The 19,081-nt window shown below is 34.8% G+C and overlaps 1 protein-coding gene across 2 annotated transcripts in view; it reads right to left on the reverse strand.

Annotated features, from left to right (window-relative positions):
• Nucleotides 1–1,592: 1,592 nt before the first annotated feature.
• Nucleotides 1,593–19,081, reverse strand: part of CFAP47 (cilia and flagella associated protein 47) — a 429,253-nt gene continuing 411,764 nt past the window's right edge. For both annotated transcript variants that reach the window (XM_077144877.1, XM_077144876.1), the window contains 2 exons: nt 6,983–7,151; nt 1,593–1,875 (listed from right to left, as the gene is read on the reverse strand). In XM_077144877.1, the coding sequence (XP_077000992.1) occupies nt 1,660–1,875; nt 6,983–7,151 (385 nt within the window). In that variant the 3' untranslated portion in view covers nt 1,593–1,659. The remainder of the gene's footprint in view (nt 1,876–6,982; nt 7,152–19,081) is intronic.

Consider the following 19,081-nt stretch of genomic DNA (forward strand, 5'->3'; position numbering starts at 1 on the left):
CACCATTGAATTGTATATTCAAAAAATGATAAAAAGAGAAATTTTAATTTATGTAAAATTTACCACATACGCAGATATAAGCCCACAGGACTATACAAAACAAAGTGAACCCTAATGTAAACAGTGGCCTAACATTGTCGACAAAGACATTTCAGGTTGAGCTGCAGGGCAACAAAAGCGTGTATTCGGGGAGCACAGATTCATGTAGTAACCCAAACTGTGTCCCATCTTGGAGGTTCCTAGCAAGAGTTTTTAAAGAAAAGGAAGAATATGTAGGTTGTTTGTAAAGAATTATGATCGGTGGATAATTGGGACTTTCCAAATGTCCTTTAAGTCATATAGCGTGCTGATCTCTTTATCTTATGCTTGGTTCATGGTGTACAGATGCCCTCAGAAACACTGTTGCTTTTAGTTTTGCCTACTTTGGCAGTCTGTGCTATTTGTCCAAGTTGTGCGTGAGAGTAACTCCTAAATTACCTCCCAAGTCCATTTAAAATCTCTTATCCATAGTAATTCCATTTAGTTTTGTCTCTTTTCTCATGTTAATAGCATAATAATATTGCTTCATGAATTGTAACAAAGGTACCATACTAATGCAAGATATTAACAATAGGGTAAACTGCATATCCTAGATGGGGTATACAGGAATTCTACTTTCTGCATGATGTTTCTCTAAACTGCAACGGCTTTAATTAAAAAAAAAATCAATCTTGGTTAGCAAGTCATACAAAAACAGGTGGCAGGCTAAATTTGTCCCACAGACCATAGTTTGCCAACCCCTGTCCCTGTACAGCTTCTTCACTTTGCACATGAGGAAACAAGGGCTCTCAAAAGCTAAGCAATTTGTTCAATATGACATAAACCGTTGGTGGCAAAGCCAGTTGTGTGTTAAAAAATCTTAAACCTAATCAGTATTGTCTACTTATTATTATTATATTTTCCTTCATTGATAGGTCCCAATACCACAGTGTCCTTAATTTTGATAAATACTCACTCTCAGACATGCATCACAATGAACTTTCTCTTGGATCATTTCTAGATACAACTACTTTATTTAAAGACTGACTGCAATATAAGAATGAATGAACCATATAAATTAAATATATGTGTATGGTGTTTTAAGTCAACTAATTACTCATACTATTAAAAATAATAAATATAAAAAATGACGACTCCTTCAGTCTTTTATGCTAATTTTATCATTAACATTTTAAAGACTTATAAGCAACATCAACATGGGAAACTGAGTTTTAATAACAACACTGGTATCTGAAATAAGATTTTCATTGAAAGCATTCATCACTTTTATTACTAGTGCATTCATGGACTTAAAAAAATAAGCTAATGGGGTGGGCCATGGTGGCTCAGCAGGCAGATTTCTCATCTGCCATTCTGGAGACCCAGGTTTGATTCCCGGTGTCTGCCCATGTAAAAAAAAAAAAAAAAAATGAGCCAATCCATTTTTAAAACACACATAACTAAGAAAAGAGTTAAGACATATTCAGAGAATACATTTAGTTATAGTCAGTATTTTAAAGGACAAGAAACTATAGAAGGCATATTATCATTAAACTGTTGGAAATATTCCAAAAGATGAAATGAAAATCATGGAAATATTTTCAAATGTACTTAAGACCAGGACAAATTTTGAAAGGAAATTTATTTATTTTTCAGCATCAAAGGAGCACCCTTGATGGTAGAAGACACCCCTGTCCTTATGAGTTTAGCATTTTCCCGGATAAAATTGCGCGGAGGTACTACTGGCTTGCAATCAAACAGCTTGTTATTAGTGTCGATTTTGGCTTTTACATTCTGCGGAGGCATGGTAACCTGAGGTAACCCATTGATATCATATAACCAGTACATATCCTCTGTCTGGAAACAAAAATAGAGAGATTAAATATGAAATATCCAAGAATTGAGAGAAAAGTAGGAAAAAGTTGATCATAGTTAACATCTCCATGTAAGGTACAGAAAGGAGCAAAACAGAAACTGTACCTATAGTGACAAACAAACAATATGGACAAGAGATTAAGAAAAATGTTCGAGTTTATGAATTAAAAGCCATTTACTAAAAAATCTTTCACATTTAGAAGTTCTCACTGTAGGTGAGCTAAGGCCCATCTGATATGAGGGGAAGCAATCTATTTGGTTTGCATCAAGCTATTGCACCGCATGAACTAACAGGCACAATACCCTGCAGGATGAATTTGTACATGAAAATTAAATGTGGCCATAGAATTGGTTGATACAACATGTTGAACTTCTGCTTTTTGATTAAGAAGTCCTTACTTAATATAACCATTCAAGTACACTGAGAATGTTATAAAATCATCGATGACATCTAAATCCAAGTTAGTGCAATTTTTTACAGGGATTGATTGAAAAATCTTTCATTTCTTCTGCATACTTGCACCAGAAAGCAATATTGAATTAGGCAGTTCAGCATTTTCTGCATGTTTATATTCATACTTGTGTCATTGCTCTTGCAGAATTCTCTAAAGCCATCTTCATGGCTGCTGCAGTGAACCTGGGTTTTACATGGAGTGAGATATCTATGATTGAAGGTTAAGTGTAAGAATTTCTGGGTTCTATTTTAATCTCATCTGGTTCTTCTATCTGATGTTTGAAGTAAGTCTGAATTCAGGTTCAGTGAATGAAAAGCAAAGAACCACACTACAACCGGATTACATAACATTTTACTTTACATAAGGATGTTAATTTAAACAAAACAAAAAATAATGCTACATTTTGGTGATTGTGGCTATGTCACTGTACATTTTATATTATAAGTGACCCACTTTGTGGGTACAACTGATAGAGCTACATGAAAGGACCTGCACACGCACTAGAATTTAGCAGGCACAAATGAATGCACTGCATGAAAGCAAGTCCCTGTATGAGCTACAAGAAGGAACCTGCCTCCACATCTGATGCTTAATGGGTATAAATGGGGAGCTACATGTAGGGACTTGTATCTTCCTCTGGCACTTATCTCTAAGGACCCTTTGAAAATAATGACCAGTAAAGACAGTATTTTTAAAGTCCTAATTGTCATTATATGTTTTTCAGTTAGACTTCAAATAATTTTGCCATGAATGATGTGCATATATATAAAATCTATTTATAGAAAGTCTTTTATCCAACCATGCTGAATGATAAGAAAAATATTTATTTTATAAAATTAAGATTAAACCTTTTAGTTCTTACACCTACAATTAATTTTCTTCAAACTGTGAATAAAAAACAATTATCCCCATTAATTTTTCAAAAACTTTTTGAAGATATAGCTCTATCTCCTCTACTTTCATCTCCCTTTGAATATATAGATACAAAAGCAGAAGTGAAAAAAATATAAATTAACACGGCTGTATCTTTAATGACTTTTAAAATCACTCTCTTGATTCTTACAAACAGTGCCAAATTGACAATTATACTCCTCAGGTATTCCTTTAAAGAAATAAAATGAGCTATTTTTTAGCAAATGAAATTTTCAGAGTAAGGTAGTGAAATTTTGAGTCCTGAAAAGAGATCACCCATAGCTAATAATCTCATGGAATAAATGCAGATAGGTTTGCTTTAAATGCCCTGTTCCTATTAATGGAAACAATTGGTGTATATCCATTAGCAGATGCCCTCAATGCTCACCTATTGTCTCAGGCATAGCCATTTTATTGCCCACCTCAACTTCTAATTGTCAGCCTCTGCATTTCTTTGCCTGAGGTGTTTTCAGAAACCTCAAAAGGCTTTTGGGCTAATGCCATGTGAATTAACAAACCCTGGTAAATTGTCCTCATCAATGACTGAATGGCTGCAGTTAATGTGTAAACACACCAACTCCCTTGTCCTCTCAGGTGGAAAGATTCTGAGGTATGTGTTTCATGCCATTTCCTAGAGATTTCCCCTATGAAATTTAATTCCAGCTGCCTGTCTGCTATGGTATTTGCCTTGATAAAGCACCATTTGTTAGTTTCCTTTTTTTTTTCTCTCTTGTTCTCACATCCTGCCTTCCTTACATGTGTTTCCTGATATCACACAGCAAATATGATACTTGGACTTGAACCTTTGTGTGAAGGTCTGCCTCTGAGGAAGCACAACTCAAATATGTATTTACAGTGCTATTTCCTACAGTCTCATTTCAACAATGGGTTTCTTTAAAATAGTGCATGTACACACATAATACCTACATTCAGTGGCTCTAATTATAATAGTGCTATCTATATTTAAGTATTACTTTTATAGAAGGATTAAAAGTTTTATCTTAGATAATTCTGATAGCGCTCACATTTTTATAAACTATTTACAATTTATAATGTCCACGATGAAAAGTTGAGCAGATTAAGTACTCTCTTTGCATGTCACTGATTTTTGTTAATATTCTGAATGAGTTCATTTTAGTCCCTCAAAGCTACTGCTATTTGTCTTGTTTAATACTAGGGAAAAAGCAGCTTAGAATCATTCTAAAAATGGTTTAATTGAAAGGGAAATTATGGAGCTTGCTCACTTGAGTTTTAAAGCTTTTTAGGCTAATATTTAATTAAATTGTTCTTAAAAGTCGTTCTGTTTATTTCCAAGTAAAAGCACAAAGATCAAAAATGTCCTCCTAGTTGTTGCAAATATTAATTGACTTAACACTTAAAGTGAACAGTTAAAAATGATAATATAAACAATAATTTTCATTTAGATAATGATTTAACCTTTTTTTTTTTTTTTGCATGGGCAAGCACCAGGAATCGAACCTGGGGTCTCTGGCATGGCAGGTGAGAATGATTTAACTTTTTATCATGTGAGGCAACATGATGTCATTAAGGAGAACCACTTTGGAGTCAGACAGACAGAGAAGGTTTGAAACATGGTTTCAAGACCATTGGATTTGGTACATGCAATAACTTGGATGAATGCCAAGGGCATTATACTTATTGTAAAAAGACAACTAGTAAAGGATATCTAGTGTATGATTCCATTCACATAACATTCTGGAAATGACAAAATGAGAGAGAAGGAGAACAAATTAGTGGTTGTCAGGGGCAGGGCCAGAGGTATGGAGTTGGGTTGACCATAAAGGTTTAGAATGAGGGAGTTAAATTTCATTACTCTACGGAGTAACGAAAATTCTGTATCTCGATTTTGGCTGTAGTTACATGAATCGAAAGATGGATTCAAGTTGTCTAAAATTACACATAATAGCAAGTAAAATATGGTGAAAATGAAAAAGGTCTGTAGTATAGTCAACAGTATTTTACCAATATTTATTTCCTTATTTTGGTATTTTATTAGTTATCAAAGATATCACCCTTGGGGTAAGTTCAGGGAAAGGTTCAGAGGATGGTTCGCACAATCTTTGCAACTTCTTGCGAATCTAGGGTTATTTATAATTTAAAAAATATGAGATTTATGAATCAAATGGAAATTTGAACACTAAATGACTGATATGTGTTGATTTTAAGAAATTACTGTTAAATGTTAGATGTGATAATGGTATCATGGCTATGATCTTTGTCTTTTAGAGATTAACAAGAAATATTTACATATGATAGGATGTCTGGGGCTGTCTTCAGAATAATAGATAAGGTGGGGAAAGGTTTTAGCATGTAGGTGAAACAAGATTGGCCATAAATTGATAAGTATTCATACTGGACAATAAGTGCATGGAGATTAATTACTCTCTTTACTTTCACATATATTTTGAATTTTCCATTATAAAAATAAAATTAACAAATTAGTGATTTCTTAAACATATTTCAATCTTAATTTTCTGCATGTACCTCTTCATACTAATTGCAAATGTCATATTCTCAGTTGATCGCTAATATCAATTTATTTGCTCAGGTAAAACCTTTAATTCTGGGACTAGTGATTTAATTATCAAACCAACATGGAAACCGGACACAGATTTTAATGGCAAAATATCTTAAATAGTGAATTTAAATGTCCACTGTACACTAGATAGGAAGATATCACTTTAATTTGCAAATATATGTTTAAAGGTTTCATTTAATCTTGTAAGGGTCAAAGTATGTTCTTCCTCTCTTAATAAGCAATTACAACATGATCAAGTGTCAATGCAGGAGGAGAAGAATGTACAGACAGGTTCCAGGGTCTTTTTATTTTATAAACTGAGATCTAAGGACTCTCAAAAGATGAAAAAGAGAAATTATTTTCTCAAACAATACTTAAACTTTTATCCATTTTTTGTTCATTAAAACAACAACAAGGTTTTCTGCTCATAGCACCGATTAATTGTGTCGGATTTAGAAGTATAACAATCACTTTGGCACTGGGAGATTCATGTCATAACATGACTGCATGTCCTTTGTGACTCAGTTACTAAAAATAGATAATGGTAAGAGATGTGTTTTCAGAAATAATTTGAAAGTTGTCTTTAGCTTAAAATTTCTTAATACAAAATATGTGTAAAATTTTATACAGAATTTTTGCTTACCAGGAAATATTTCAAAATTTTATTTACCTTAACTGTTAATAAAATTATCATTAAACAGACTTTTATAAATGACTGTTTACATTTTATTTTTCTAATTCAAAATATTTCAATTGTTATTTCATTTTAAACTTCAACATTTTGACAAAACCCTGTGCCTTAATCCAAGCTTCCAAAATTTCTATCTCAACTCATCTAAACTTAATAAAGTCCTTGAAGAAGTATATTATAGAAAATAAGATATTAATATTCAAATAACTTTACTCCCTTCTACATTTACTTAATATGTGTGTGTGTGTGGGGGGGGTGTAATTCCTCATACTCCACTAGTGTTGACAAGCTTCTGGTTATGTTCCATACATAAAAGTTATTTTCTAGACATAAGAAAAATAAAACAAGATTTAACAGTTGAACTAAATTGACTTTTGTAAGGTAATATTGTTATTCCTTATCTGTGACAATTGAGTGAGAACTTTTCACCTTAGTTCATTTAACAGCTCAGTCACATTAAAAATCCTTGACTATTGCCTTTATAGAACCTACCTGTATTACTAATGTTGCTTTGTACTTTCTGCTGTACATCTGGGGTCTAAATCCAACTTTGATGAGAGTTCCCTTAGTGTTAAAAGGAAGTAGTTCTCCAATCTGAGGCTTAACAGAAAACTCTGGATCACTGCCAGGTAGGAAGTATGCAGTAAATGGTGCAGGATTTCTGAAACAAAAGTGTGAAAATCAACTTATTAAATTAGGTCATTACCCCATTATTTTTATAAAACTTGGTAAGTAGAGTTTGTATTCTGCTGCAATAGACCTACTGTTAAACATTTATGCTGCTATGCAGCTTTGAGCCTGATACTTGTTACTTTATGGAATGCTTGCATAACGGTCTTTAAAATTACTGAAAAGTGTCATTCTTCCCAGCATAAAATGAAATCCTAAATATTTTTTCAATCACCTCTTATATCATTGTGTACAAAGAGGAAAAATGCCATGCTTATAAAAGTTGGATGAATTCAATGTTCTAAATGAAAATTCAGTCATTTGTAAAGAAACTCATATGTAAAATGAATGACCACAACTGTGATTAAAGCCTCTTTTTTATACTGCTATTACATGTTGATATTTTGTCACTTCTCTTTGGCTTTCTTCTTGCTAATTGAGATGAAAACATTTTGTAGACTCATTAAGTTTTCTTGGACCTGAAGATAAGTTGCTATTTTAATGACATTTAACATTCAAGTGACCATCTTTATGGCAACATTGATTATATTTGAGATGAAGACTGAGAAAGAATTGAAGAACTTCCTGGGAGAGTAAACCTCATAGAATTACATGAGAGATTTTAAGTGACAACTTTAAAATTCAAATTGATATGTATGTAGAAAACAAAGTGGAGTCCTTGAGAATGGGTTTAACAGTGAAACAGAGGAAACGGGAAATTCAGGTTGAGACTCAGGGATCTATATAACAATGTTTATTGAGTATCATGGCAGAAGGTTTAAGAATGTGGACTCTGGGTACTGATGGCCTACATTAGAATCATAGCTCTATCTAGATGCATGACTTCAGGGAATTTACATCTTTCTGTACCTCAGTTTCATCATTCATATTAAATGAAGTTAATAGCCCCTGCAAAACCATTAGATGACTGCCTGACATGTAGAACTTGCTCAGTAGGGATTAACCCATTTTACAGCAGTTATTATTATCATTGTGTTGTTCCAGTAACATATTTTATTACCAGCACTTGGCAATGATGTATAATCTAATAAATGAGAGATGAATAAAACAGAGTACTCATTCTCAAGAAGCTCAATCCAGTGCATCCAGTGCAGTGATTTTTTTTTTTTTTTTGGCATGGACAGGCACCAGGAATCAAACCCGGGTCTCTGGCATGGCAGGCCAGAACTTTGCCACTAAGCCACCATGGCCCACTTTAGTGCAGTGTTTTTATTCATTGGTTTAAAGACAGCTGGCCAATGAAAAACACCTTAAATATATTTTTGAAATATAAAATATATCCATAAGATGTAAAAAATACAAATGAATTGCTGTGATTAAAGTTGGGATTGGAACTCAACCATGATATATTGAGCTATTATAATGTTTATTCTGTGATTTCTAATTATCTAGTCATTAAGAATTGAGCTTAAAGACTGGGGTAACCCAATAATTTCTAGTATTTTGCTAGGATGCTTTTATAAAATAGAGTCTAGGAGATTCATTCTATATGAACAGACTTCATTTATTTCCAAACATTAAAAAATTATATAAAAAATGTACAAATATCCAAGAAATGCAAACAAAATATAAAATCTTAACTACAAAAATTTAGCAACTGAAAAGCCCCATATATTTAGACCATAAGTACTAGTGACATAAGAATTATCATCAATGGATTTTATCTAGAAACCCATTGGATTGAGAGCTAGTGTATCAGTGTATCTATAAGCACATCTCTGTAATTGTAATCGTGAAATAAGTCCTCTTTATGAAAACCTCTTTAAGAAAACTTTAAAATATCAACATGTTAATAAGGAAACTTTGTGTTATTTATAGCAGAAATTTCAAATTTGGTATATTTCTAAAGAGCAACTGCTTTTAGAAAATTATGACCGACTCTTCTGTAATTCTAATTTTGAGGCAGAGGAACCAAATCTGGGATCTTTAGGGAGAAATGTTTATGGCCAGCAGTGAGTAATGCAATTTGTTCTTCAATGCATTCTGTTTTGTTTTGTTTTGTTTTTTACCTAGGCAGGCACCAGGAATCCAACCCAGATCTTTGGCATGGCAGGTGAGGACTCTGCCAGTGAGCCACCATGGCCCGCCATATTCTGGTATTTTTTAAAACAAAATTCAAACAAAGCATTAAGGCTTCCCATGGAACCAAGAAAAATATAGTTGATGAATGCTTCTATACATAGATAATAAAAATAATAGCCATCATTTATTAGTTGCCTATCAAATACGATTTCAAACACATTTTTAAATGAACTTGGATGAAGTTATTAATCAGAAATAGGGAGTATTTAGACCTCTTTCCAGGAGACAGCGGGGCAGACAGGAGCCTTGGACCTATAACTGCATTTGCTGGGGGAATGGGAAAGAAGGCTCCAATATGGAGGAAGACATTGCAAAGGCTGCTCCATTGATGTTGGTGAGAGGGGCTGAAGGACAAGGAGATATAGCCTCAGGCCTGATGTTGTGGTTATCTGCCCTTGACACACAATAGCACTTGCTGGTTGTGAAAGCAATTATCACTGCTTTGGGAGAAGTCACTACTAAGAGAGATGGCACAGTGCTTTACCCTTGTCCTGTGCTGTGATAATGCTTGTATGCCAGCTTCTCCAGGCTCCACTGTCCAAGGAGGGTCTGTCTAAGAAAGAGGAAGCCTGAGCAGAGGGCACCATCGGTTATGAGGATGGTGGAAACATGAGCAGCCAAAGAGCTCTAAATTTAGGAAGTCCATGGGGCCTGTGAAACACCACAGAAATCCTTCTTTTAGAGGCAGAGAGGAAATGGGAAGAATTGAGACACAGATAGATGTATATTCGGCCTAAAATCTTATCATTCAGGTCCTGGCAAATCCCTGCTACACAGATGACTACTAGGGCATGAGGAATTAATATAGTTTTGCCACTATGGTATGCAGACCCATTGCGTAATGATATAATGATCTAGATTTCCTTTGCAAGATAAATCTTTATAAACGCATCTTTTAAATTGATCTCCCAATTATACACCTTTGCTCTGGGAGTGATGCATGGGGCTTGTGTAATCTCAAGTATTCATGAGAAGCATTGCTGTTGCACAATCACAGCAATTTATAATTTCATAGAGGCATGAATTTAGATGACACAAACTTTGGGTGTGCTAACAAGTCATTGGGCCTGCCCTGCCCTTGAACTAACCCACTGAAATGCTGTTCTTAGTCATTCTCTTTGCAATGATAAAAATAATGTTTAGTTTAGAAAACTAGTTAAAAAATTTAGGATGTCAGCTAATGCTGATGATGAGAGATGCCAAAAAAATGAAGCAATAAGCAAAACTCATAACTTTTAGAAAAAAACAAAAATATTGGTTACATAAGAGAATGAAGGGGTGAAACAATACTTCAATATGTGATTTATGATGTGAATGGGCCTTCTGTAGGTTACCTGAGAAAAAAGAAAAAAAATTGCTGAAATGACTTTATTGGATTGCTCTGGTCTATGAAAAATATGTCTGTTCAATGGAAAAAAAGTAAGAGAAAATTGAAGAGTCATTTTATTTGAGATGAGGGAAATACACAACTTTCAAGAAACTAAATTCAAGAGACATTCAGTAGTTATTCTTTCATCATCCCTTTTATCATTTTAGAATTTTTCATTTTGTTAGAATCAGCTAAGTTCATTGTTACCCTTAATAGATTTTAATAAGACAGAGTATATCATGACAGAAGGTCAGAGTGGCAGAATTTATTTCAAGATCTTTATACAAAAATTATCTTTTATTCACTGAATCACTGAGGATTTTAAAAGGCTGATTTTAATTTTTCTCATGTTACCATATATTATAAGGGACATAAAATGCTAGAATTGTGTTCACAAACTTGGAAACCAAAGAATTTCAGGTAGTTCCATCTAAAATGTAAAGGACATATTCTATCTCGAGATATTTAATGTATTCAGCAAGCCTTTTTGAGTGTCTACCTGTTACGTACTCCTAGATGTAATGGGGTAAAAGAAGTAAAATGAGTTATTCCTTTATTCAAATAGCCATATTTGAAAAAATGAGCCATATAGATAAATACTTGTACCAACAAAACCAATGAAAATAAAAAAAGCAGCATGTATTAACATCTAAATCAATGCTATAAAGGGAACTTTATAAGGGAACTCACAAGAGAAAGAAATCTATGACGTGGACTGGTCAAAAAAATGGTGGAAACATATTTAACAGGATGACTCTGTGCTGAGAATGGACTATAGGAAGAAAAGGTGGAAAGAGGGAGGAGACCAGTAAAGAAGCTTTGCAATAATCCAGGTTAATGGTACAGCCACCTTAGATCAAGATGGCAGTAGTAGTAATGGTGAGAAATGGTGGGAAATTGTTTATATTTCATAAGTTGCATTGAGAAATTTGCTAATGGATCAGATGTGGAGGGCAACAGAAAGAGAGGAATCAAAGTTTGCTCCAAGCTTCTCGGTGTGAGAAAATGCAAAAATAAAAATGTCATTTACTGAGATGGGAGGGCTTTAAAAATCATCAGTTTGGGGAGAAAATCAAGAATTTGGCTTTGGGGATGTTATTTTAAAGGTGAATATTAGAATCCAAATAGTGATGTTGAGTAGATAATTGGTTATATGAGTCAGACATCCTAAGAAAAGGGCCTTACTGCAAATATACATTTTGTTGTCCTTGGAATATAGATGGTAAAGTCATTAGACTTGTAAAATCACCTGGAGAGGGCATGCAGATAGAAAAACTATCTGAGATTAAGTCCTGTGGCAAAGCAAAGTTTAAAGGCTAAGGAAATGAGAAGGGGCCATGAAAAGGGAATTTGAGAAAAGTGACCAGTAAGAGAGGTGGAAATCCAAGAAAATTTCGTGCTCAGAGGGCCATGTGAGGACAGTGTTTCAAGAAAGAGGGAGTTGAGGAACTGTGCCCAATGATTGTTACAGGCCACGTGAGATGAGGGGCAAGAAGTGACCTTTGGACTGAAAAGGGTGGAGAAGGTTCAGCAATCCAAGAGGCCATGGTACTGGGTGCCTCATCTGAGTGGATATTGAAGGCATCATGGACTAAGCCAGGGGTGGTGCAGGAGAGTGAAAGAGAACTGGGGGCTGATGGGACTTGTGGCAGTGTATCTAAGTGACCCAATTAAGGACAAGTCAGGGTGGGAAATTTTGATGGCATCAGCTTCAATGCTGGGGTGAGGAGAGGAGAGACATGAGCCATGCGTGTGCAAATAAAGTGTGAAAGGGCTTCTGTCCAGCCACGAGGCCTAGTGGTCAATGGGGTCCTGGGGAGGGCAGGAGTTTGACCACTCTGCCCTGAGGCTTCAAATGTCTGCAGCACCCATCCATTAAGTCAACTGGGAAGGAGATGCAACCACACAGTTGGAAAATAACCTTAACCCAAAGGATGAGACTCTGATATGAGAAATACAGACCCCAGTGCATGGTGACAGGAATTTACATAAATGATTTCTTCCTTTATGAGACATTTCTCAAATTATACTGCCCGGTAACATACCTATTCTGCCTACACCTGCCAAAGCTAATGCTGGAAATAATTTTCCAAAGGTACAGGGACAGTTAGCTGCTGTTGGTTACTGAAAATGTAGCTGGACAAGTGTGCTGTGTTCTTCAACCTACCACAGCTCATAATGGCCTGGACCTGAAGTTCACAGAACACCAAACTGGGGTAAGAATGTGAACACGGGTGGAGACAGAGCAAGAGGAGGCAAGAGCAGGACTTCTTACCTAAGAAAACACCCTGCTCAGAATGCACTGCCAAGTCTGGTAACTTAATTCATTCTTCACAGCGATTGGGTTAATGTGTATGTGTGTGTGTGTGTGTGCACATGTGTGTGTCTCTGTATGTGTGTTCAGGTTAATTGGAGTTAGTGATATCCATTTTGTAAGGCTATTGTAAAAATTAAATTAAATAACACTGTGGAAGCTCAATATTTAGTAAGCTGCGACAAACATTTGCTATTATTATTATTGTATTGTTCAAAGGTAGGGGAGACAAGGGAATAAAGGAACCTGTGGTAATCACAAAGAATCACTTAAGCAGGCTCATATTGCCCTAAATTTAACACAACTCTGATTTTAAATGAAACCAAATTATTTTCAGTATTTTAATTTATAACAATATCATTAAGAATAATAAATGAACTGTTTCAATATTTTGAACTACAGTATTTTGTGGGAATTTAAAAAATATATGTATTTTCCAGAAAAAGAAACCAAGCTCCTCTCTCACATGCCACATGCTCAATCACATTCCCTTTCCTCCCTTCTTCCCTTCCTTTGTATCTCCTTTCAATGCACAAACACATATATTCTCTATCTAATACATACATATATAATATACAGTCACATACCATAAAGATGTATGCTTATCCAGAAGTAGGTAATACTTCTATCCATCAGGGACATGACTATTTCATTACGGAAATGTACAACTTTGCAAGACTTTACTGTCAAGTCATAAATATTTGGCTCACTTATCATCCAACCTCTGGCTCTTGCTTTGGTTTTCTCTCTTTCTAATTCTAATTTTATTTTAGCAACATATATGCAAGCCTAAATCCGCACCCCCCCTTTTTTTTTACCACATTCAGATAAATAATTCAATGGTATTAATTACATTTGCAATGTTGCGCTACCATCACCATCATCTATTACCAAATCTTTCCATCAACCCAAATGGAATTTCTGTACCAATTAAGTATTAACTCCCCATTCCCTACCCTTTCCCTGACCTGGGTAACTTGTATTCTAGTTTCAGACTATATAAATTTGTTTATTCTAACTATTTCATATCAGTAGATCATAAAATATATTTCCTTCTGTGTCTGGCTTATTTCACACAACTTGATGTCTTCAAGGTTCATCTATGTTTTTGTGTGCATCAGAACCTTGTTTTTTATATGGCTGCATAACATTCCATTGCATGTATATAACATGTTTTGCTTATGCATTTATCTGTAAATGGACACTCAGGTTGTTTTGATCTTTTGGCAGTTGTGAATAATGCCTTTTTGAATATTGATGTGTAAATATCTGGTTGATTCCCTGCTGTCAGTTCTTTTGGGTATATACTTAGAAGTGGGATTGTCAGGTTACATGGTAATTCTATACTTTATTTTCTGAGGACCCACCAAACTGTTTCCCACAGTGGCTGTACCATTCTACATTTTTTCCAACAATGACCAAGTGTTCTTATTTCTTCATATCCACTCCCACACTTGCTATTCCTCATATTTAAAAATTATAGCATTCTATTGGGTGTGAAATGGTATCTCATTGAAGTTTTGATTCAAATTTCCCTAGTGGTTAATGATATTGAGCATCTTTCTATGTGCTTTTTGGCCTTTTGTATATCTTCTTTGAAGAAAAGTCTATCAACACTTTTGTCCATTTTTTTTTTATTGGGCTGTGTATCTAGTTGTTGTTGAGTTGTCAAATTTCTTTTAAAATTCTGGATAGAAACCCCTTATCAGATACATGGTTTCCAAATACTTTTTCCTATTCAGTAAGTTGTTGCTTTACTTTCATGATAAAGTCTGTTGATGCATGTGTCAACTTGGCCAGGTGGTGTCAACTTGGCCAGGTGGTGGTGCCTGGTCATCTGGTTGGGCAAGCATTGTCCTGTCTGTTGCTATGAGGACATTTCATGGATTTAAATCATGATTATGTTGACTGCATCCACAGCTGATTGCATTTGTAATCAGCTAAGGGGAGTGTCTTCTGCAATGAGTGATGCTTAATCTAATCACTGGAAGGCTTTTATGGAGGATTCAGAAGAGACAGTCACTCTTCCTGTTTCAGCTGGCAAGCCTTTCCTGTGATGTTCATCCAGACCCTTCATTGGAATCGTCAGCTTCACAGCCTGCCCTGTGGATTTTGGACTCTTCTATTCCTACTGTTCTCCAACCAGCCTCTACTGAGAGTTCACTGAGGAACTTCATCAGAGTTACTGCCCTATGGACCTTGGACCCTTAAATTCCCACAGTTGCCCAGCCAGCCTCTCCTGAGAGTTTTTCGTGGACCTTCATCAAAGTTACCAGCTTCTGGCCTGCCCTAAAGACCTTGGATTCCACATTCCCATGGTTATGTTAGACACTTTTATAAATTTTATATCTATGGACATCTCCTGCTGTTTCTGTTTCTCTACAGAACCCTAGCAAACACAATGCATAAAAGTTTTACTTTTAATGATGTCTCATTTATCTATTTTTTCTTCTGTTGCTCATCCTTTTGGCACAAGGGCTAAGAAACCATTGCCTAACTCCATATTCTGAAGATACTACCCTACAGCTTCTCCTAGGAGTTTTATAGTCCTGGATTTTATATTTGGGACTTTAACCCATTTTGAATTAATTTTTGTATATCATGTGAGATAGAGGTCTCCCTACATTCTTTTGCATATGGATATCCAGTTTTCCAAGCACCACTGTTGAAAAGACTAGTATATTTTTCCCCCAAGTCTTCAGAACACTTCACAGTTCTAAATCATTATGCCTTAAATTATCTCTTTTTGGTACTATTTTATAATAAGTGAAATATATCCCTTCCAACAGCCCTTCTCTGCTCCTTCTCTTTCTTTTTCTCCTGGGGAGATGGATATTTTATAGATCATTTAATTCAGGACATGGGATAGCCATAACCACTCAGCTTGCCAAGAATTTTTCTCCTATTTCCTTCTCCCCCAATTCTCAGCAAACACTGAAAAGGCCCCAGGGGTGTTGCCTCATCAGAACTTATTTTACTCTTAATACCTGAGGAAAAGGGAGATGTTGAATGGGCCCATGGGGAAGCTCTTCAAATTCTGAATATGATTAAGACCACCTTACCTGTCTTCCTATCTAAGCCTGTTTCTTTCCTCATCCACTTTCCATTGACTCTCGAAATCTCCAGAGTAACCTGAGATTTTTAATACCAACCTAGCTATAGTCACCACAGAGCTGGAAAGCAAGCACGGAGTCATCTAAAATAAATTTAATGACTGAATTTACATGGGGCAGCAGATAGTTTCCAAGTGCCCCAGAAAATTGGCTCATGAGAAAGTAAATTTACCCACTTTTGTACCTTCATTATGTCACCCATTGTGATCTGAGCCTTGCCACTCAAAGACTGCCAGCTGGTGAGAATATCCAAGATGAATCTGGAGATATTATATTGACCCAGAAGAGGCTTAAAATACTCAAGAAGACTCCATAGTGGCATGACTGTGTATTCTTTAATAGTTTCCCCATTGAAAGGTGGGGTCTATGCTCTCTTCCTTAAATCCATATCAATATAATGGCTTATTTATAACCAAAAATTGTAGCAGAACTGATGCTGCATGACTTCTGTGTCATGTAGTTTCCATATGGTCTCTTGGGATACACACTTGTCAGAAACCAGTTGCCATGTAAAAAATCCAACTACCTGGCACACCCACAACAGAAAACTACATATAGGTACCACTGTTGACAGCCCCACCTGAGCTACTGCCAACAGCTAGTAAAAGCTGCAAGTCAGGTTAGTCATTTTGATCTTTCAGCTCAGTTAAGTCTTCAGATGATTGTGGCCACAGCCAACATGTGATTGCAGCCTCAAGTGAGATCCCTAATCGCTAAAATGCATGAAATATGTACCCCAAACCTACACATCAAATACAGTTCATGAAAATAATTTCATTTGCTGCTGAGTCTTTAAAAAAAAAATCCATCAGTGTCAATATCACAAGGGCTAAATTATCATGTCTTCAGAGCTCAAATTGAATAAAATCAAAGTTCATACTTTATAAAGCATTATTTTTGGCATTTCTGGATTTCTCGGTACTTCCAAGCAATTCACTCAATATAAGTGGGCTGTCAGACTTAAGATAAAAGAATCAAGTTTTATTTCATATTTTGAATATAGTTGACATAAATAACTATATCCAAGAATTTCTGATATTTGTTCATCCCCTAGGAAATTATTTACTGAAAACTAATGAAGTAGATTTGTTTCATATTTCTGTTGAGACTTTCTTCAAACTTAGTGCTTGCAGAGATATCAGAATAAAAGATAAAAGCTGCTTCTAATTTGAAACAAAACACCTAACAGAATGTTAAGTACATTAATGAGAAATGAACTCAAAATGATTGTGATTGTAATGAAACAGAATTATTGTTTCCTTTTTTCTTCTTTCATATAAAAATATCACCAAATTTTCATCTTTATTTCTCTTTTGAAAAAATTTCTAGGGCATTAAGAAGCATACCTTATTGTATAGGAGTCTAAAGTATATATTGTATATTTTCTCATACTACAAAGAGCAAAATTATCTAAAAAATATTTCAAAAAATAAAGACACCCAGTGAAAATATAAAATTAAGCCAAATTGCAGACTGAAGAAACTGACTTCGTAATCGCCTTATTGTTCTGCAAGGGCATACTCAATGTAGAAAGATATGTTTCAAGTTAACTTGGAATTGTAGTGAGAAGAAAGAAAGAAATGCAGGATAATTAAGCAAGTGAGAACTGAGCTCCTAATTTATTATTCTGAGAAGGCTGAGTGAAACACAGATACAATCTTGCCAGCTTTATCATAAGAAGCAGTAGATTCAGCATATCTAAAATATTAACACTACTATTATTACGGTCAGAGTCTACCCAAATTAGGATGATATCTCCCAAGGCATTGGAAAAGTGAAACATATTGGCATCTGAATTAAATTGGATATTCAGGAGGTTGTAACATGCCCTGTTCATCTTTACCCTATTCCTGACTAAACATGGGCCTCTGATTTATGTCACAAGTTAAATAAGAGCAGGCATGGTTTCCAGTCAGATTTAGAGAGAAACCAGGCTAATAAAATTGTTAATTTTTCAACTTAGTTCTGGAAATTGTATATGACAGTCAAAACAAAAATTAAAATATCATTAGACATGATGCTCAATATATGCAGTGAAAATATTTCAGGCATTTACATTTAAAAAGTGGAGAGGGCAAAAGGATCCACATGGGAGTCAGGTTTTTACACATCCCTTAAGTAGCAAAATGTCTATAGCAGTACACTGTAATATGTTGCATACGGATGTTGTAATACTGACAGCAACCACTAATATATATATAATATATATATATATATATGTATATAATATAGCTACCCTAAGTCTGCATGCACTAAACATCAGAACTTCGAATACAAGTAGAAAAAAAACAGAATTGAAAAGAGAAATAGATAAATCCATAATTATGTCTGGGGATTTCAACACTTCTCTCTCATCAACGGCTAGAATTAATCTACAGTAAATCAAAAGAACTAAACAACAGCATCAACTAACAGACTCTAATAGATATTTATAGTACACTCTACCCAACAACAGAAAGCTAGCCATTCTTTTTCAACAAATTTGCAAGGATTCAAGTAATACACAGTATGGGTTCTGACTACAATGGAATCACTCTAGAAATCAGTAACAGGAAGATAAGAGAAATTCCCATATGGCTGGAAATTTTAAAACACACTTCTAAATAATCCCTGTGATAAACAAAAAGTCTCAAAGAAAATTGCAAATACACTTAGAAGTGAATGAACATGAAAATACAGCATAACAAAAATTTTGGAATACAGTTAAAGTACTTAGAGGGAAATTTAAAATGATAAATAGTTACATTAGAAAAGATGAAAGAGCTCAAATAAATAACTCCAGCTTCAAGAAATTAGAATATGTAGAATGAAATAAACCCAAAGTAAAAAAGGAAAATGAATAATAAAGACAAGACCAGCAATCATTTAAAAAATAGAAGAAATCAATGAAAGAAAAAGCTAATTCTTTTTAAAACAGCAATACAATTGACAAATCTCTTGCAAGACTGGCAAAGAGAAAAGAAAAAAGCTCTGAATGACTAATTTCACAAATAAAAGAGGGACTATCACACAGACCTTGCATA

The sequence above is a fragment of the Tamandua tetradactyla genome, chromosome X (assembly GCF_023851605.1).
Source record: "Tamandua tetradactyla isolate mTamTet1 chromosome X, mTamTet1.pri, whole genome shotgun sequence".
In the NCBI taxonomy this organism is placed as follows: Eukaryota; Metazoa; Chordata; class Mammalia; order Pilosa; family Myrmecophagidae; genus Tamandua; species Tamandua tetradactyla.